Genomic DNA, 22803 nt, shown 5'->3' with positions numbered 1-22803 from the left:
CGGACAAGTGGTTTGTGACTGTAGGAAGGGTCCAGAAAACAGTTCCTCAGAGTATGCCGGTTCAAATGGCAAATTTTGCTGGGAGGGGGCAGACTGGGGGGGGAGGAGGCTGAGGTGCAGGAGCTGGAGGAGTGCCGATTTCGGTGACATGGGTGGACTGCGTGGAAGACTGACTGGTGGACAAATTGCTCGAAGCATTGTCGGCAATCCACGACATCACCTGTTCGCACTGTTCTGGCCTCAACAGTGCTCTACCACGAGTCCCAGTAACTTCAGACATGAACCTAGGGAGTGTAGCTCTGCGGCGTTCCCCTGCTCCCTCATAAGTAGGTGGTGTCTCACCCCGCCCAGGACCACGGCCTCTGACCCCTGCAGTAGTTGGACACCCACGTCCCCGCCCTCGTCCTCTACCCCTAGCCCTCGGGTTAAACATTTTGAAAATGAGAATTATAACTTTAATTTTTGTGTTTTTTTTTTGTGTGTTTTTTAGTTTTTAAAACCAAACGATGCTATCCTATTGCTATGGCTATTTTCTAGCCAAGTATGAAAGCACACTGCTATGCCAGATGAGATGACACTGAGTTATGAAAAAAATAAACGTAAAATAAAAAAGGAAATGGCAGACTGTGCCTAATTGAAATCCAACCCCGGGCCCTAATAAATTTTCCCACTTCGGTCTTTGCGATGGATATGTGCGTCACTAAGCGCAAAACACAGTGGTCGCAAGTCTCACTCCAAATTGCTCCCAATTTGCTAGTAGATGCACTGCAGCAACTACAGCCACCAGCAGATCAACCAGAAATCAAATATATATAACGCTACTGTAGGCGTAAGTAAGCCGTTTGGATTCTCCTATGGCTATTTTCTAGCCAAGTATTAAAGCACACTACTATGCCAGATGAGATGACGCTGAGTTATGAAAAAAATAAACGTAAAATAAAAAAGGAAATGGCAGACTGTGCCTAATTGAAATACAACCCCGGGCCCTAATAAATTTTCCCACTTCGGTCTTTGCGATGGATATGTGCGTCACTAAGCGCAAAACACAACGGTCGCAAGTCTCACTCCAAATTGCTCCCAATTTGCTAGTAGATGCACTGCAGCAACTACAGCCACCAGCAGATCAACCAGAAATCAAATATATATAACGCTACCGTAGGCGTAAGTAAGCCGTTTGGATTCTCCTATGGCTATTTTCTAGCCAAGTATTAAAGCACACTACTATGCCAGATGAGATGACGCTGAGTTATGAAAAAAATAAACGTAAAATAAAAAAGGAAATGGCAGACTGTGCCTAATTGAAATACAACCCCGGGCCCTAATAAATTTTCCCACTTCGGTCTTTGCGATGGATGTGTGCGTCACTAAGCGCAAAACACAGCGGTCGCAAGTCTCACTCCAAATTGCTCACAATTTGCTAGTAGATGCACTGCAGCAACTACAGCCACCAGCAGATCAACCAGAAATCAAATATATATAACGCTACTGTAGGCGTAAGTAAGCCGTTTGGATTCTCCTATGGCTATTTTCTAGCCAAGTATGAAAGCACACTACTATGCAAGATGAGATGACACTGAGTTATTAAAAAAATAAACGTAAAATAAAAAGAAACTGGCAGACTGTGCCTAATTGAAATCAAACCCCTAATAAATTTTCCCACTTTGGTGTTTGAGGTGGATATGTGTGTCACTAAGAGCTAAACACAACGGTAGCAAGTCCCCCTGCTAATTCCTCACAATATGGTACTAGCTGCACTACTAGTGCCAGCAAGCCCAGCCACAAGCAAATAAAAAAAAAAAGTATAACGTTATTGTAGCCCTAAGAAGGGCTGTTGGGTTGTTGTAGAATCACTCCTGCCTAACAGTAAGCTAATAGAACACCCTAACGCTTTCCCTGACCAGCAGCAGCTCTCTCCCTAGCGGCATCCAGACAGAGAATGATCCGAGCAGCGCGGGCAGCGGCTAGTCTATCCCAGGGTCACCTGATCTGGCCAGCCAACCACTGCTATCTACGTGTAAGGGTACCACGTCATGCTGGGTGGAGTGCAGAGTCTCCTGGCTTGTGATTGGCTCTGTTTCTGGCCGCCAAAAAGCAAAACGGCGGGAGCTGCCATTTTCTCGAGCGGGCGAAATACTCGTCCGAGCAACGAGCAGTTACGAGTACGCTAATGCTCGATCGAGCATCAAGCTCGGACGAGTATGTTCGCTCATCTCTATTTCCAAACCATATTTTTATATACATGTATCTGTTTACTATAACCCATTATGAGCATTTCATAATCTATTAATTCATAGATTGATATGAACTTTACAATCTATTTTTCAATGTATTAACCTTTAATGTCAAATAGTACAATTTTTACACTGTGCTTTAGTTGTTATACTTTGTAACCTATTTTTGTACCTTTAAAAGTAAAATATAAAACAAAGCTTCTGTTTTTGATTCCGGCTTGATGAAGACGCAGATATGGCGTTGAAATGCGTAGATCTAATAAAACTCCTTTAATTACCTTCAACCATTGCGTGACACGTCTACTAATCAAACTCCTCTTTTTTCCTGTCCCAATTATCTATACTGCTATTGGAACCTCCCAGCTTGGGTTTTTGACGTTGCCAGGAACCAACATATGTCCAACTCACTCACATTAACTGTTATAATACTATAATACATACACGCACACACATATATATTTGTAAGACACGCATACAATTGATTACGAGGGTGCAGCGACATGTGTGTATGCTCTTATGCCCTCAGTATGTGCACACTCTATGACTTAATCATGCGTTGCCACTGCCACATCATACAGTGTGCTCAAGAGATTGCACTAGGAAAGGTCAAAGAGGTGGTTGTACCAAATTTTTGTTATTAAGGATCCAATGAAGGATTATGGAGTCCACTGTGCTCTTATGAACGTTGAGTGCTGCAGAAATTATTTTGTAACCTTGGCCTGATTTTTGCCTTGCTACAATTCTGTCTCTTAGCTCCATGGGCATGTGATATTTCAGTTTTTCTTTTAAATTCGAAAAAATATCTACATTTCTGTTTTTTGTCAAGATTGGATGCAGAGTGCACATTAATGAGCAAACAAAAGAACTTTTTTGATCTTACCACTTGGCTGCAATGAAAAAAAGCATGAAACATTTAAAGGGGTCTTGAATACTTTCCGTACCCACTGTAACTTTGTTATAATACCTTCTCCTACTTTTTTCTCCGTCTGCCAACATTTCAAACATCCACAGTTTATATTATACCTATGATTGAGCAAATACAAACGAACACAGACCAGCTCCAAGATCAGGTATGCATAAAATCTTCAATGTTTATTTAGAATTTCAGATAAAACTTTACATCCGAACAGGAGTCCAAATACAAGTCAGGAAATATCTCCTACGCATTTGGAATAGATACACTATTCTTAATCATGGCTAAGTTTACTTACAACAATCATGGTCTTTATGTGGTAGCGGAGCCCGTCCCACAACCGGAAGCGATCTCACAATCAGAGTCAGCTGTGGAGGGGGCTCGGCACCGTAAACATTTAAAACTTTTTTAAACATAACTTTTTATATTTAGCAATTATTAAAACATATACAAGTCATAATACTAAAAACATAGAGGACCCAATGCATAGACAAAGAGGTAAGTATATATGTACTATACGTATCAATACTGGCATATCACGTCAACTCTTTTGTTTAACCCTTTCGGGAGAATATCCAAAACGTCTCCCGGTTGTATAATTTACGTTTATGGTCACCACGGCGAATCAGTCTCAACACTTTTTCTATGGCCATGCACTGAAACGTACTACAATTGCCACCGTGTTTTACTTGAAAATGACGGGATGCCATTGAAATATTAACCGCATCCTTATTCCTAGCATCTGAAAGGTGGCGACAAATGCGTACCTTAAGAGGTCCACTGGGGCAACCCACATACTGGACTTGGCAAGCACTACATGTGATAAGATATACAACAAAAGTAGTATTGCAATTGATAAAATTGCCAATCTTAAACTGTTTACCTGTATTAGTTGAAATGAAATTTTTAGATGGAGACGAAAAGTGTAGGCGCTTTTCTGGAAGAAATTCGAAATAAACGTTGAAGATTTTATGGATACCTGATCTTGGAGCTGGTCCGTGTTCGTTCGTATTAGTATCATACTCCAAAAGAGGCTGGAGAGACCGTGCTGGATCATGCCGTCTGGGAATTAATCTGCATTCTAGGTGAGCTGATTTACAATTTTTGCTGTGGACATTATGATTGAGCAAACAGCCTAAAAATGTTACTTAAATGTAGACCATATTGTTAATCCTGTACACCACTCCGTTTTAAGCAATGAGATGATCTCTATCAGGAATTAATGATGCGTCAATGCCAAAGATCATAATACACCTGTAGGGGGTTTGTCACAGGGTACCAACAGAATGCCTCCCTCTAGAAATTGTAAATAGTGATAGAAATATTAAATATGATCATGATCAACAAAAGAAAAGGAAATTTATATAGCTTTTGATAATGTTTTACGAAAATTAAAACCTGCTGTACAAAAACAAAAATTCTTCATTTTACCATCTTCTGGCGCTAAGAACTTTTTCATACTTTAGTGTACGGGGCTGCGAGTGGTGTTATATTTTGTAACTTTTGATGATGTTTTCAATGCTGAAACTTTTAGGACTCTACGGCCTTTTGATCACTTTTAATGGATTTTTTATATTTTTGAATATTGTAAAAAAACCCTGTAGTTTTCAACTTTGGACACTATTTTCCGTTACGGGGTTAAACACCGGGAAAAAACTTTATTATATTTTGAAAGATCTGACATTTTGGGACGTGGAGATACCTAACATATTTATATCAGTTCTAGGGAAAGGGGGTGACTTAAATTTAACTTTTTTTTTACATTTTATTTATTCTTTTACTACTTTAAGTATAGTATGGCAGTATATGGGGATTTTACACATGTATTACAATTTGCTAATTTTTGTGTGATCCTAGGCTGTCATAGTAACGGATCGTTGCTCCCCGATGACGTCTCTTGGAATAACGATTCAAGCTAACATGACAGCACTTAAGCGCCGCCACCTCTTTAATGCTGCAGGCAGCAATCCCTGGGTTAACACCCGTCGCAGGTGTTACTGGTAAGTGTTTGCTGCAATATGCCCGTGAGCCTCCTCCAATCACCCATGGGCAACCCGTGATGTACAGATCATGCGGCAGTAAGGGCTTAACAAAAGGAAGGCCAAATTTTCTTTGAAGTTATGCCGGATAACGTTGTACACAACCATTATATTTCCTTTAAATGGGGATTCCCTATGAAGATGGTTAACACTAAAAATGGAAAAACGTTAAAGATTCTACTCCAGGAAAAACTGTTGCTTTTTACTAAAGGAATGGAACCTTCTCTTAGATGCATAAGCACCTGCAGAAAAGAAGTCGCGTGTGAAGCTTCATTTGGAAGAAGAATGGGAGCCGGTAGTAAAAGGCTAAAATCACATATGGCAATTCTTCATTAATTGTAGAACTGGGCGTTTGTCCTCAGGATAGAGGACACTCTGGAAATAGAGCATGGCTGTCTTTTTCTTTGACTTTTTATGTATGGCTGATATTTTTTCCCCTACTAAGTTCCCCGGTGAGACTACTTTTAATTTAGTGAGATACATTATCTTTATTCTATATGTTTCTTACTGTTACTGTTTTACAAGGATCAAAGACTGTAATATAATTTTATGTAAGTGTTCTCAGTGTAACTCTTTCCATAATGAAGTAAAACTGCAGAGACAGCTTAGCATAATTTTTTGGACATTTTCTTTTTCTAAATATCTTTATTCAATCCATCTTCTTATAAAACAACATTTATAAAGATGACTTATAACATAGTAACAATAATTAAGACTTTTCCATTATTATACTTCACTTCAGTTTGTCATTTTACTCTTTGGAAATATTCTTTTTAAATAGTAAATTCACTTATTATATCAGCAGCAGAAGGGAAGAAAGAGAAACAATTATAATAATATTATTCCAATCCAACATATACATGGATCATTTCTAATTTTACCCTTGTACCCCAACTTCTTGAAGTTCTGAAGTCCCTCCCCTCTCCTCTCATCAAAGTCTGCATCAGAACATACCTAAAAAGACAAATAACTTTTTTTGTTTACTAAAAAATAGTTCAGCTTCCCTCATATATTCATCACACCCCTTTTCCCAGATTGTATTAAACTTTATCCACTCCATTTATTTGAACTTCTACACAGCAGTGTAAATTTCTGATATTGCAGTAAATAATTTACAACTCTTATCCACATCTCCATTGTAGGAACTTTATTTGCCCAATTTTTTTTACGACATAGTATTGCTCTTAAAAAAACATATTTTTATCCACTGCCTACAAGTGATGTCACATTGCAATATCTTCATCATGACCTGAGATATAGAATTGGATACCAAATTCACCAGCAACCTCACAGAACTGCCCAATTTTATCAATAACTTTAATACAATACTCTTATTTTTGGGCAGTACCACAAAGTATGAATATCGTCTGCTCCATCCACATCTATTACACCTAGATGATCTCTGTTACATTTTCGCTAACCTATTAGGAGTGTAATACACTCTATGCAATATCATAAATTGGATAGATCTGTGGGTTGGAATAGTTACAATTATCTTAATATCCCCAGAAATCTGAAACCAATCTTAGTCCAGCAAGGATCCTATTTTAGGGGACATTCATACTCATGAGTGCCAATTCAAGGTAACAACAGAGTATACATTTTGACAACTTTATTCTTATTCAACAAGGCCAATAACAATCTAAATAATCTAATGAAGTTATTGATTTTTCACACCTACTTAAACTTATAATGACATAATTGTATGACAATTGTATAATTCCGTAAATTACTCCCTTATCTATCCAAGCTATGTAACTAATATTTGAGTAAAATTTTGGATACACATTAGCCCACAAAGGTGTGAAAGCCAATATGCCATCCATGTCTTTTTTTAATGTACAATCATAACTCATGTAACATATCAAACTTCTCAAATACATTATATATCCCTGGATTTGATCCATCTATGTTATGTAGACATGCTGTAATGGGAATTTTCTTCCATTGGAGCAAGTATTTGATTTGTAAGGCGATATAATATAACCTGATACAAAAATTATACAGTTTTCCAATATACTTTACACTATCAATTCCTCATGGTTTTCTATATCTCTGCTTGCTGTCATTCTATAGAAAGCTTCCATGTTAGTTTCCAGCAGATAGAAATATGACCATGGTCACACAGGTACAAAAAATTCCAAATGCAGTGAAAAAATGCATTTGTGACATTTTCTTGTAAGCGCCCCAAATGGCGCCCCAAATGTCTCCTTTTTTCTTTGGATTTGTGTGATCAAGGGGGCTTCTTAATTTATATAGATTTTATATACGAAAAAAAAGTTTTCATTTTGCCATCTTCTGGCGCTGATAACTTTTATATTTTTTTATATTTATATCAATTCTAGGGAAATTATGATTAGAATTTTCATTTTTTTAAATGTATTTTTTACTATTTTTCTGACCCTCTAGGGCAGTGGTGGCGAACCTATGGCACGGGTGCCAGAGGTGGCACTCAGAGCCCTTTCTGTGGGCACTCAGGCCATTGTCCCAATTTCATCAAACAGGACCAAATCTTCCTGCAGTCCCAAGCAACTTAAAAGATACTGCTCTCAGAGCTATTTTAAAACGACATTTCATTGGCTGTTTGACCTGCGGGAAAAGTGAGAAGGTCAGTGGACAGAACTGCATTGTCTTTGGAGGTCCTCCTGCTGGACCCACCATTCTTCCTGGAGAGAAGCTATAATGATGGTTTGAATTTGCCCACCTTCTTTCAACTCTATTGGTGGCCTTAGGAGAGCCAATACAACTGAATGTTGTTGAAGAACAGGTAGCAATAAGTTACTGCTTGAAAGGCCATGTTGGCACTTCATGGTAAATAAGTGGATTTTGGTTGTAGTTTGGGCACTTGGTCTCGAAAAGGTACTTTAACCCTAGGTTGTATGATTGATCCTACTATAGTATGCCATTCTATGAGGATTTTCCACATGATTTATTACAATATGCATATTGCTACTCCCTGATTACATCAAAGGGAGTGACGGTCTAAGCCAATATGTCAGCACCAATGCTCTAGCTTTTTAATTGCGGTGATCAAGGGGTTAAGACTAGTACGTCACACGTAGGTAAGAGTTTAAGAGATATTTTTTTAAAAATACCTATTTTAGTACGCAACTTCCCCAATCAGTGGAATAATATTTAACTTCACATACTCCGAGACTCTTGTAGATACACCTATAGACTAACCAGCCTCTAGAATAGTGACTTTTTTTTATCTATGTACATCTAAATTATCTAATGGAATAAAGGCTGACTTTTGCCAAATAATACACTAAATTCATCAAACACATTAAAAACAAGCACTAAATTCATCAAACACATTAAAAAATATGGAACAATGAGAAGCCAGGTACAGTAGCAAACCATTAGCATATAGTGAAAAATTTTTTTAGGACATTACTAAGATACTACAGGTTACATCTGCAAATGTTAAGGGCCTTAAAGGAAACCTACCACTTCGGCGCACCATCATTTGCGCAGGTGCGAGTGTGCCCAAGAGCTCGGTGACGTCACCGGCTCTCCAGCACTTCCTATTCAGACGCACACACGGGCGTGCGCATAGTGCGCCGAGAATGTATGAATGTGCGCCAAAGGGGGGTTGAAATCTAATGAATAAACAAGTTTTTCAAGCAATACAGCAGTTTCTGAAAATTGTCAACTGGGAGTGGTTATAGAGGAGCAGTTTCCCCCCACCCTTGGGAAACCCCTCCTCCATGTGTCCTTTTCATATATATGAATAACTCCCATGACCGGTGTTTTCATATATTTGAAAAGGACACATGGAGGAGCAGTTTCCCAAGGGTGGGGGGGGGACTGCTCCTCTATAGCCACTCCCAGGGGCCAAGTGCCTAGTCACAGAGCACATGACATTGAAAGGTACCATATAACAAATATTTTTTTTTCTGTAAAACCTATGTTTTATACAAAAACTCTTTGGCAGTATACACACTATGCTCTGTGGGGACGGGGGAATGCTAAAATGGGTCTCCTGGTGACAGGCTCCCTTTAAGGCTCTCAAACAAAATGAATCACCAGACGTTCTCAGCAATGATAATCGTAAATTATTTGTGACAGAACTATCCCCTCATCTCCTTTCTGTCTTTAATAATTCACAAAGAACAGGTGATATAGCAGAAGAAATGTTACACTTTCATTATTGAATATGGACCTGAAACTATATATGCAGTTATATACTTGCAGATGGCTTAGCATCAGTCTTTAATAAGTCAAGATCAAGTATAATTTGTTAAAGGGGTTGACCACTTTACCTCATGTTTTTTGTAATATTTGTAAGTGTGGGGGGCAGAATATTAGGTAATTTACCAATACATTTCTACTAATAGTTCTGCTCTACTATCCTGATATGTAAAGTGAAGCTTCTTGTGTTTTACCTCATCAGCCAGACATTCCAGTCCATAAAATGGCTACAGATGGAGGGTCATGTGATCTCTGACTGGCAATTGCTAATGATTACCAATTAGAGATCACATGACCCTCCATCTGCAGCCATTTTATGGTCAGGACTGTCTGACTGATAAGGTAAAAGACAGGAGACTTCAATTTACATATCAAGAAAGCAGAGCAGAAATTTTAATTTCTGCCCCCACACTTACACACACATTACAAAATGTGGCCAACCCTTGAAGTGTCAAGTATCTTCAGATGGCACTTGTAGATTTATAGATTTTATTCATGCTGATACTCTCTTTGGATGTGGAAAAGGCATTTGAACAAGTACATTGGTAATATCTTGCGCTTTGGTTTATCACAAGAAGAGTATTATGGCACTTTATTCGAATTCCGTCAGCCCAAGTGTTAACAGCGGGTTATATGTCCAAGTCTTTTAGGACAACAAATGGAACGAGGCAGGGGTGTCCTTTATCTCCCCTTACATTTGTTGCATTTCATTAAGAACCTAGACATTAAATTATAGTTGATAAAATCAACCCTGCCCGGCTGGGCACTGCCTAATACATTAACAGCACCTAACTATACATGTACCAGGCTGCCTGGCACACGCTCTTAGCCAGCAGAATATCAGGAGGCACTCAGTTACCTTTGCTGTGTGAACACGGTCCAGCATTCAGCTCTCCAGGTAGTGCCTCCCCTACTGCTTCTGGCCTTCAGACTTCTGGCCTTCTTACGAGGTCTGCGACCCGCACCTGTTGGCTATACAAAAGCCCAGGATCGAAGCCCGGGTGGAGTAGGAGTCCCACTACCAGCCTACCCCTACTCCATAATAAGCAGGCCCATCACGGACATTACCAATGTGTCCATGTTAGCTAGGCCAACATGGACCAAACAGACTATTCCTGCTTATCATGTCTGCATTAACCCTTGGGTTACTGCAGACAAACCCAGGGCTTTTACCACCTGCATTTTATCTGCCTGTAAGATAGATAGAGGTTCTCCCACACAACACCTCTCACTTTCTCACAAAAGTTATCATTTCCAATTATTTGAAAAGTGGGTTTAACAGCCTTAAATATAGGAGAAGGGATTTAGATGTAGAAATTGTTGATGGTAAGTTATTTTTAAATTGTAGTTCTCTTTGAAAATGTGCCCTCCATTTAGAAACTGTCAGTATCAGTGATAGTGAATCCCCTGTAGCACCGTGGACGATGACGTAAGCCGACACGTGGGACTGGAGTCTAAGTGCCACTCGGTTTTCACCAGAGCCCGCCGCAAAGCAGGTTGGACTTGTTGCGTGCACCACCAGGTCGTTCCATGGGCGCGACTTTGTCCGCAGTGGCTGCCAGGACGCAGCACAGGCAGGACGCAGCACAGGATCAGAGTCAGAAACGGAATCAAGGTCACAAAGGGAAAGATAAGACAAGATAATCCCAGAAACTAGGTGTATCGATGATGTTACACACCGAGTAGACTGTCTTTGATCTGCCCATCATATTTTAAAACTGTTGTAGATGTTCTGGGGAAATGAGCACTGCACTACATATTTTTTGGATATATAAATTCCTGATTCATTTTTGGAAGCAAATAAAAGTCTTACTGCAAAATATGTTACATATTCCTACTGTGAAGTCTTGCTAGGAATAAATTAGTAGGTATAATAGAGCTATTATATTTCATGTTACAACAATAGCTTTGAATCTTATTGCAAAATTGTGGAGAAATAAAAATATACCTTCATAAATCACTAGACGGGTACGCAATAAAGATCAATGGCCTTTACTAAAGGTGCAAATACAAAATATCATAGTAATTGGGACTAATGGGTGGAAACCTCCAATTATAGCGCTTGCCCCTGATATATATCTTTGTGAAATCAGATTATTTTGATTGATCTTTACATTTAGCCACCGAGACCTAAAAAAAAAAAAAAAATCACTATATCTGTAAGCAGTTATTTTTTTTTTTGTTTTGGTTATTCTTATTTACGATGGTATGTTACTGTCATTTACTGTTATTGTTTATATGAAAAAAAATTCTAGACCCTAACCAGAGACGTTTAGATGATGTTTAAAGGGCACCTACCACCACAAATCTACCTATAAAGGTAGATTGGGTGGTAGGTGGATCAATGGGACGTGAGGATAGCCCTTTTAAGGGCTAATCCTCACGTTCCCACACTTTTTTGATAACTTTTATTAGATATATATTCAAATTTACTTATGCGGCTACTGGGGCGTGGAGTAGCCGCATCTGAGGTTACATGAGGCGGCTACTCCACGCCCCGTTAGCCTCTTTTCCCCTCCTACTCACCCATCTTCGGCGCACAGGTCTGCGTAGCTGCGCGCCCTCGTTCGGCGATCCTGCCGTCTGCGCATGCGCAGAAGAGCAGGCCCGCACCTGCGCGGTCACTGCTCCGAAACAGGCGCGGGCCTGCTCTTCTGCGCATGCGCAGACGGCAGGATCGCCGGACGAGGGCACGCAGCTACGCGGAGCTGCGCGCCGAAGATGGGTGAGTAGGAGGGGAAAAGAGGCTACCGGGGCGTGGAGTAGCCGCCTCGTGTAACCTCAGATGCGGCTACTCTACGCCCCAGTAGCCGCATAAGTAAATTTGAATATATATCTAATAAAAGTTATCAAAAAAGTGTGGGGACGTGAGGATTAGCCCTTAAAAGGGCTATCCTCACGTCCCATTGATCCACCTACCACCCAATCTACCTTTATAGGTAGATTTGTGGTGGTAGGTTCCCTTAAGTCTTGTAATAATGAACATGTGTTGTACTTACTTTATTTAACCCCTTAAGGACGGAGGGTTTTTCGACTAATTTCTCGCTCTCCAACTTCAAAAATCCATAACTTTTTCATTTTTACGTGTACAGACCTGTGTGAGGGCTTATTTTGTGCGTAACAAATTTTACTTTCCCGTAATGTTATTTATTTTAACATGCCGTGTACTGCGAAGCTGAAAAAAAATTCCAAATGTGGAAAAATTGAAAAAAAACCGCACGTGCGTCACGTTCTTGTGGGCTCCGTTTTTACGACTTTCACTCTTCGCTCCAAATAACACGCCTACTTTATTCTTTGGTTCGGTGCGATCGCGGTGATACCAAATTTATATAGGTTTTATTGTGTTTTAATACATTTTCAAAAATTAAACGAATGTGTACAAAAAAGAAAAAAAAAATTTTGCCATCTTCTGACGCTAATAACTTTTTCATACTTTGGCGCACGGAAATGTGTGAGGGGTCATTTTTTGCGAAATGAGGCGACGTTTTCATTGCTACCATTTTGAGGTCTGTGCAACATTTTAATCATTTTTTATTTCATTTTTTATGTTATGTAAAAAGGTGTAAAAGTCGCATTTCGGACGTTTGGGCGCCATTTCCCGCCTCGGAGGTCACCGCCGGCCGTAACCATTTTTATATTTTGATAGATCGGGCATTTTGGGACGCGGCGATACCTAATATGTCTGTGATTTTTACTGTTTGTTATGTTTTATATCCGTTCTAGGGAAAGGGGGGTGATTTGAACTTTTAATATTTTATTAATTTTTTTTATTTTTTAAACTTTTTTTTTTCTTTTTTTTTTCACTATTTTTTAGACCATCTAGGGTACATTAACCCTAGATGATCAGATCGCTCCTACCATATACTGCAATACTACAGTATTGCAATATATGGCGTTTTTGCAGGTCTTACATTACAATGAGCCACTGGCTCATTGTAACGAACCTGCATAAACCATGTAGCCTCGTGTCAAGAGAAGACCCGAGGCTACCATGGTAACCGATCGCCGCCCCCCGATGACGTTCGGGGGCGTGGCGATCGAAAAAAAGATGACGGCGCCCGCGCGCCGCCGTCTTTTAAACGCCGCCCGCGACTTTGCGGGCGGCGTTTAGAGGGTTAATAGCCGCGATCGGTGCAAGCACCGACCGCGGTTATTAGCGGTGGGGGTTTTGTGCAAAATGCAAAAACCCCCACCTCTGTATGAAGAGGACTCAGCCCGTGAGCCCTCTTCATACATCCCTTAAGGATTTTACAAAAATAAATAAATAAAAGTCATATAAAAGACATTGGGGGTCATTTACTAAATGCCCGAATCACGTTTTTACGACGGGTTACCCGAATTTTTGTGCCGATTTTCCCTGATTTGGCCCAGGATTTTTGGTGCAATCGCACGTGATCGGATTGTAGCGCATCAGCACCGGCATGCACATAACCGAAATCGGGCGGCGTGGCCGTAAGAAAATCCGACGGAATCGGAAAAACCGCCATATTTTTTTTTAAAAAGTGTCGATTGACACGCGTTTACCTGCACCCAGCAACGGATCGTGAACTTCAGTCAACTCCGACGGACTTCAGCGCAGCAGCGACACCTGGTGGACATTGGGCGCACTACCTAAGTGAATCGCCGGAAGACCCGAATCCTCCACAGAGAATGTGCCGCTGGATCGCGACAGGACCGGGTAAGTAAATCTGCCCCATTGGGGCTTATTTACTAAGGGTAAACTTACCAGTGTTTTTGGGTTTTGAACGGCCGTGACAGATATTTAACAGGGGTGTCGCATGCAATCGGATTTTGGCGCAGTTCTGCTGGCTTTCCTGCGACAGAAATCGGGGGGCGTACCGTCAGATGATCTGCATTATTTAACTTTCAAATTGTGTAGCAAGATCAAGCACTTACATGCACCAGGAAGAAGATGGTGAACTCTGTCGGACCTAAGCGGGACACATGCAGGATATCGGGCATGCAATCTTAGTGAATCGCCGCAGAGTGCATTCTCGTCAAACAATGCACTTTCTGTGAAAAATTATCTTTGTACATAGAGGCTCATAGGTGAGGTCACATTATCATTGTACTTCCACTACACGTGTAGTCCCGGCCTACATTGGGCTGTAGTAAGTTCACATTTAGATGTTATGTCACCCCTAATACTCTATATAAGAAGGGAGCCTAGCAGTGAAGGAAGGTGAACGGTTAGATCAATATCGGCAGCACTAAATATTCACAGAGCATAAGTGACCCAGATCCACCTTTCTACATGCATAGAATAATTAGCCAAATAACTGATGCGTTTACAGTTTGCTACAGGCAGTCCATGTGGATAGCCACAGCAATCGTCGCCACCCCCCCCCCTTCACTGTTCTCGGGGGAAGGGGGGGACGCCGATTGCTGTGGCTATCCACATGGACTGCCTGTAGCATACTGTAAACTGTAAATTGTAGGTGGACATTCTCCAGTGTGACAGCAGAATTTAACAGGTTAACACCTGTAATCAGAGCTCAGTCTGACTACAGGTGTTACACTGGGTTGTCAGCTGTTACTGCAGCTGAGGTACTGCAGCAGCTGTGGTATAGACTATAAGTTTATAAGCAGCTGAAAAGTGTTTCATGAGGTTCTTCAGTAGCTGAGGTGTGTATTGTGACGTTCTCAGCTTCTGCAGAACCTCATAATACTCCCCTAAGCTTTTGCGGAACCTAATAATACACACCTTGGCTGCTGTAAAAAAAATCATAATACACATTGCAACTGCTGCAGGGCATCATAAGACAAGCCTCTGCTGCTGGAGAACCTCATGATGCACATCTCAGCTACTACTAAACCTCAGAATTCACACTTCAGCAGCTGCAAAACAATATAATACACACCAAAGCTGCGGCAGAACCTCATAATGTACATCTCATCTGCTACCAAACCTCAAAATACAACCCTCAGCTGCTGCAGAACATTATAATACACACCTCAGCTGCTGCAGAGTTCTAATTAGTGATGGGTCATTCGTGGACGACCTGAACAGACTCCTGTCCGATGGCTCACTAAACCCCGCCCCTAAACGGTTCACCACGACCCCTTTAACCCAACCGGGGACTGGTTGGCTTGCGGCTCCCTATTATATATTTAAAAGGGAGCCGTTCAGGAGCCAGAAGAGCCAGCTCTTCTCAATGAGCCAAGCCTAATGAGTCAGCTCACTATGAAGAGCCGAAATTCCCATCACTAATTACACACCTCAGATGTTTCAAAAACACACATCAACTGTTACATCGCAATGCACAACTCGGCTGCTGAGGAACATTATAACATGCACCTCAGAGTGAGCTGGTGCCAGAGCATATTTTTGTTAGGGAATCAAAGCCCCTATCGCAGAATTATAAGTTATATTAACTTATAACTGGGCGCACCACACTTGGGCCCGTGCGTGCGCCGGATTCTAAAATGCTGGAGAGCCGGTGACGTCACTGAGGCCGGTGGTGCTGCATATAAAAAGATTATGAGGCTGGTGTATATAAATCAATATGGAGCCACAGTTTTCAACATATGGTATGTTTGATTTGTAAAGCGCTACGGAATTTGATGGCGCTATATAAATAAAGATGATTATTATTATTATCATTTGAATTGGGAACGGGGTGGGGATGGGGTAGCCTAAAATTTGCCTGTATGGGAATCCGGCTGCTTATTTATCCCCAGAAAAGACTATGAAATCCCACCACCATAGATCAGGGTGTCTTCTTTCCTGTGACTTTTCCCATTGCGGTGAATCTTGACTGCAAGACTTACACTCCCACCTCCTCTCAGTTCCTTGACTATCCCACCAATCCCAGAATACCATATAATTGTAAGGTAGCCTCAAAAGATGGGGTTTTTCTTTTCACACATTCCTCTACGGCTTACCAAGGAACTGACCTACAATGTGGGGCAAGGGTCACCCTCAGGCATCAAAACTTTACAGCCACATGACTGATGTAAACTACCTAACTTCCCCATCTACCTACCCCTTTCCTTTTCCCAACCACCCACAAATCTCCCTCTCTCTTCTTGTTTGTTGCCTGTGAGGAAATAACCTATTGGTTAAAATTGCAGAATAGTTTGAAATAAAAACAAGTTAGAAAAAAAGGAAAGGCCATAAACTGGTTTGTAGTTATAATACTATTATGCTTGCCAATTATCACCATGATTCATTCATGAAAATGTGTCAGAAATAAAGGAAACCTACCATGAGGAATCTACTATCAGAAGTAGTAGGAGGTTCCAGGATTATCAATTTACAGATTAGGGCAAAGGCAGACAGGAGGGATCTAACATCAGATCTACTTCTAATATAAGACTCCTCATGGTAGGTTTCCTTTAAATGGGGTTTGCAAAGAAGACTAACTTGCTGATCAGTGGGGGTCTCAGTGCTGAAACCCCTGCAGATCACGAAAACGAAGGGAACCCTTGCCGCTCCTCAGACTAATGGAACAGACGGCTGCGAATGACCGTTCTGCTCCATTAATCTCTATAGAGCTGACGGAAATTGACGATCTCCGGCAGACCCACAGAGATTAATGGAGCAGAACTGTCATGCGCAGCTGTCTATTCCATTACTCTCATGAAGCGACACAGGGTCGGTTTGACCCCTCGTTTTCACAATTTGCGGGGGTCTCAGCACTGAGACCCCCACTGATCAGCAAGTTAGGCCCAATCCCGTGCATAGGGCCTAACTTGTCTTTGTGGGAAAACCCCTTTAACAAAAAGATCAGAAACCTTTTGTTAAATGTTTTGACCAATTTACTTTAAGTTTTTTATAATGTGTGTGAAGCAGTATATTGGGTAACTTATCAATATATACTGTATATCTCTAAAAGGTCTACATTTTTTTATAAGTGTCATTTATCTTATCAGTTGACATTTCTGTCCATAAAATATCAGGAAATGGAGGGTTATAGATATAATAGATAAGCAGTATATTCACAATATATGTTATTGTATTGCAGTAAATTCTAATCCTATTGTTAGAGCACCCTGGGGACCTGAAATAATTCAGGAAAAACATGATATATAATTAAAAAAAAAAAGGTAAAAATTAAAAAACCTCCCTTTCCATAAAACTCATATATAGATAAACAAAAAAAAATCAAAAACATTTTAGACATTCCCCCATAGAAACTTTAACATGACTTAATGTATGACATGGGGTCCAAAACCAATCTTACTACATAGATACAGCACAGAAACCGAGCTACCACATAGATACCCTACCATGACAAAGCTTTCTACGTAGATACAGAACTGTAACCAAGCTTACTACATAGATATGCTACCAAAACCAATTTAACTACATAGATACAACACATAAACCAAGCTACTGCATAGATATCTTACCAGAACCCAGCTTACTACATAGATACAGAAGAGAAGCCAAGCTTAATACATAGTAATATTACATAGATACAGCACAATTACTGTAATTCACTAATATGTGTAATTATTTCAGATCTTATATGCAAAAAAAAAAAAGGTGTACAGAACCTGATAAATGCCCCCCTTATCTAATTTCTGGCACACCGACTGAATTTTCTGGGGCATGATCTATTTTCTGGTGCAACAACGCTCCCCTTTTCCCAGGGACACGCCACTTTTTCTGTACAAGTCAGATAAATTGTCTAAAACCCTCAATAAATGTAGTGCATAGCATTTCAGTTGCAAATCAAAGTCAAATTCTGGCATGCAGAGATTGATACATTTCCCCTAATGCAATTGCCTCATGTCAGGTCTGGTTTTAAGTGCGGTTTAATTTAACAGGTTAAAGGCATTAACTGAACAGGTTCCACCTAAAATCACATCAGAACTGATTACGATGCATTAATCACAAATATTTATATGGACACGACATTCACATATACGTGATGAACATTATACACAGATGCATATACACAAATACACAACACACATACACTCACCGGTCACTTTATTAGGTACACCTGTCCAACTGCTCATTAACACTTAATTTCTAATCAGCCAATCACATGGCGGCAACTCAGTGCATTTAGGCATGTAGACATGGTCAAGACAATCTCCTGCAGTTCAAACCGAGCATCAGTATGGGGAAGAAAGGTGAGTGCCTTTGAACGTGGCATGGTTGTTGGTGCCAGAAGGGCTGGTCTGAGTATTTCAGAAACTGCTGATCTACTGGAATTTTCACGCACAACCATCTGTAGGGTTTACAGAGAATGGTCCGAAAAAGAAAAAACATCCAGTGAGCGGCAGTTCTGTGGGCGGAAATGCCTTGTTGATGCCAGAGGTCAGAGGAGAATGGGCAGACTGGTTCGAGCTGATAGAAAGGCAACAGTGACTCAAATCGCCACCCGTTACAACCAAGGTAGGCAGAAGAGCATCTCTGAACGCACAGTACGTCGAACTTTGAGGCAGATGGGCTACAGCAGCAGAAGACCACACCGGGAGCCACTCCTTTCAGCTAAGAACAGGAAACTGAGGCTACAATTTGCACAAGCTCATCGAAATTGGACAGTAGAAGATTGGAAAAACGTTGCCTGGTCTGATGAGTCTCGATTTCTGCTGCGACATTCGGATGGTAGGGTCGGAATTTGGCGTCAACAACATGAAAGCATGGATCCATCCTGCCTTGTATCAACGGTTCAGGCTGGTGGGGGTGGTGTCATGGTGTGGGGAATATTTTCTTGGCACTCTTTGGGCCCCTTGGTACCAATTGAGCATCGTTGCAACGCCACAGCCTACCTGAGTATTGTTGCTGACCATGTCCATCCCTTTATGACCACAATGTACCCATCTGATGGCTACTTTCAGCAGGATAATGCGCCATGTCATAAAGCTGGAATCATCTCAGACTGGTTTCTTGAACATGACAATGAGTTCACTGTACTCAAATGGCCTCCACAGTCACCAGATCTCAATCCAATAGAGCATCTTTGAGATGTGGTGGAACAGGAGATTCGCATCATGGATGTGCAGCCGACAAATCTGCGGCAACTGTGTGAGGCTATCATGTCAATATGGACCAGAATCTCTGAGGAATGCTTCCAGCACCTTGTTGAATCTATGCCACGAAGAATTGAGGCAGTTCTGAAGGCAAAAGCGGGTCCAACCCGTTACTAGCATGGTGTACCTAATAAAGTGGCCGGTGAGTGTATATACACTCAACTATAACAGAAATTGTGCTGAAAAAAAAAACCTAACTCGGGTTATACTCGAGTTTATAAAAAAAATTAACTGTACTCCCCTCTTCTTGCTTCATTTGCTCTGGCTCCTCCTCGGTTCCCTGCACAATATGGGCGACGCACAAACAATGACATCGGCAAGCGGCTGACGTCATTGTGTGCAGACTGCAGGGACCCTATGACAGAACAGGAGGACCCGAAGATGGAGCCGAAAGGCTCGGAGAGGAGCCGGAGGACCGATAGGAGCCAGAGCACCCAAAGGAAAGGGGATTACAGTGTTAATTTTTTTAAATAGGCTTAGCATTCTTGGCTGGCAGCTCATATACTCCAAATGGCTATATCTCCTGACCTGTGGCACATAGAAACACAATGCTTATGTCATTTTCAACAGAAGAATCTCCCCTATAACATGGATTGTGTATGGATGCTTAACAGAACTAGAGATATCCAACCTTAAATTAATACTAAAAAATAGATTTTTATGTACAGCTTTGTACTCCCGATTGTAACTCTAAGGAAGTAATTTATCTTTATTTTTCTTCCAGTTTTCTCTGTCTTTTTTGAGACATTTTTTGGCACATTGCAAATTTTGCGCCTTTTTGGGGACATTTTGAAATGTCCGCTGGACATTTGTTTTTGCGTCAGTAAGTCACATTTATCTTCTATTCCAGATCTGCTAAATGTCGTGAATGACATTTATCATTTCAAATGTGCAAAATTTTTGGGCGCAAAAAAACGAACCCATAGTTAAAGAAAACTTAGAAAATGAAAAGAAGTGACTTGATACATTTGTGCAACATTTTTAAAGGAAACCTACCATTTAGAATGGTCGGTGTAAGCTGTAAGTACCGGGCACCAGCTCAGGGTGAGCTAGTGCCGGTACTTACTTTCGTTAGTGTTATAAACCGCGGTATCACGGTTTTAACACTTTTTAAACTTTAGAGCAGAGGAGGCTTCGGCGCTGCGGGCGCCTACATAGGGAATAGCGAAGATGTTGCGCGCGCACAGTCGTGCACAGCGTCGAAGCCCCTTCTACTCTAAAGTTTAAAAAGTGTTAAAACCGCGATACCGCGATTTATAACACTAACGAAAGTAAGTACCGGCACCAGCTCACCCTGAGCTGGTGCCCGGTACTTACAGCTTACACCGACCATTCTAAATGTACTTACAGCTTACACCGACCATTCTAAATGGTAGGTTTCCTTTTAAGACATTTGTAACAAATGTCTCAAAAAGAGATCTGAAAACATTACTACGTGTTAACACAAGCAAAAAGGTATGATTAATAAATTACCAAAGTAGAAGACGGAAAGAAGACTAAAAACTAACAAAAACAAACAGAGACAAGATAAATGACCCCCTAAGAATGACCCTCTGAGAATAGTGTTTGTAAGGGCAAGGATTCAGGAGACATATGAAAAGGAAAAGAACAAATTCATCTCACCCTAACTGCAGCTGAAGGCAATCTTTGCATTGTCCAAGAAATACTGAGTCATAATCAGTATAGATCCAAAAAAAGGGGGGGGGGGAGATCCAGCAATGTATATTCTAGAAATAAAATCTTTAAGTTAAAAACATCTTCTTATTTCATAAAAACATCAGGGATCCAAAAAAAAGTCTGATGCGTTTTGAATCATAAAGGTTCTTAGTTGTAGCACACATTTGAAGGCAGCTGCATACAGAATTTAGAAGAAGCTGCAGGAGGCTTTCACTTTCATTTTGAGAATTACCGTATATACTCGAGTATAAGCTGACCCGAGTATAAGCCGAGGCCCCTAATTTTACCACCCAAACCTGGGAAAAACTATTGACTCGAGTATAAGCCGAGGGTGGAAAATGCATTGGTCTCAGCCTCCCAGTTTATAGCCATCCAGCCCCCAGTAGTATACAGCCTACCAGCCCCCCTGAAGTATACAGCCTGCCAGCCCCCCTGAGGTATACAGCCTGCCAGCCCCCCTGAGGTATACAGCCTGCCAGCCCCCCTGAGGTATACAGCCTGCCAGCCCCCCTGAAGTATGCAGCCTGCCAGCCCCCTTAAGTGTGCAGCCTGCCAGCCCCCTTAAAGTGTGCAGCCTGCCAGCCCCCTTAAATTATACAATCTGCCAGGCACATTAAAAAAAAAAACCTTCTATACTCACCTACAGGCGGCTCCCTGATGCTCCATTCCCCGCGGCTCCCTGATGCTCCGTTCCCCGCGGCTGGTCTCCGGTCTTCTCTGTGTTGTATCAGCCGGCAGATACGCGTCCACGCGATCTGCCGGCTGGCGCACAATATCACCTGACGGTGTCGCCGCTGATGACGTCATCGGCTGCGACACCGTCGCATGATATTGTGCGCCAGCCGGCAGATCACGTGGACGCGTATCTGCCGGCTGATACAACACAGAGAAGAGAGAAGACCGAAGACCAGCCGCGGGGAAGACAGAAGAGGAGCCGCCGAACATCGGTAGCCACGCGGACCATCGGGCCTCCGGAGGGTGAGTATGGAAGTTTTTGTGTTTTATTGACTCGTGTATAAGCCGAGGGGAGGTTTTTCACATTGTTGTTGTACACATTTATAACATATTTTGGTTAAAATTACTACTTTAAAAAAAAAAAACTTTAATTGGAAAAATTACATAACATTTTATTTTTTCACATTTGTAGTCAATTATTGCCAAATTTTATAATAAAAAAAAATGTAATTAATAAAACTTGACATTGATATTCAGGCACCAATGACCATTGGTCACATATGGTTAAACCTCCACTCACAAACACCATAAGCTCTCAACCCCTTTTAATTGCTAAACCCCTTACATACCCTCAGCTACCTATTTGGTTCCTCCCTTGTCTGCACATATCTTACAGTGGTTAACCTTTTTAAAGGGGTATTCCCACAAAGACAAATGTACAAAATGCACTTAGGATAACAAAATAACACAAAAATACAAATATTAACAAAAATACAGCATTTCACGGATATAACCTGGTGTACACAATTTCAGTTGCCCTGACCCTGTATCTTCTGACCTTAGGGTCAGCAGCCATTTTGCTTTTCTGTCTGATGCCCTGGAGATGAGATATTATCTTTCTCTCTGCTCCCTTCAGGGGCCCCTCCCCTTGCATTCCAGGACGGAGCTCAGACGAGAGGAGAGCTACAAGTTACAGGAAGATACGGTTTTTAAATGGGGAGACGGAGACAGGAACATCAGATCTGAAAGTGTGTGTGTAGCTGACATGTAGCAAGAGCTGGAGAGTGTCATTGTGTGTAATATG

General features: G+C 41.2%; 1 protein-coding gene across 9 annotated transcripts in view; it reads right to left on the bottom strand.

Moving 5' to 3' along the window:
* FLT3LG (fms related receptor tyrosine kinase 3 ligand) overlaps positions 1–22803 on the bottom strand; it is a 152573-nt gene that overhangs the window by 56453 nt on the left and 73317 nt on the right. The window contains exon 1 of one of the 9 annotated variants that reach the window (XM_072110197.1): positions 20991–21218. The exons of 7 other annotated variants lie outside the window; for them this stretch is intronic. In XM_072110197.1, the coding sequence (XP_071966298.1) occupies positions 20991–21020 (30 nt within the window). In that variant the 5' untranslated portion in view covers positions 21021–21218. Of the gene's footprint in view, positions 1–6064; positions 6134–20990; positions 21219–22803 lie in introns of those variants that run through there. One more of the 9 variants, XM_072110196.1, reaches the window with a different exon arrangement.

Source organism: Engystomops pustulosus, chromosome 6, assembly GCF_040894005.1.
Source record: "Engystomops pustulosus chromosome 6, aEngPut4.maternal, whole genome shotgun sequence".
In the NCBI taxonomy this organism is placed as follows: Eukaryota; Metazoa; Chordata; class Amphibia; order Anura; family Leptodactylidae; genus Engystomops; species Engystomops pustulosus.
This window is presented reverse-complemented; position numbering and strand designations above follow the sequence as displayed.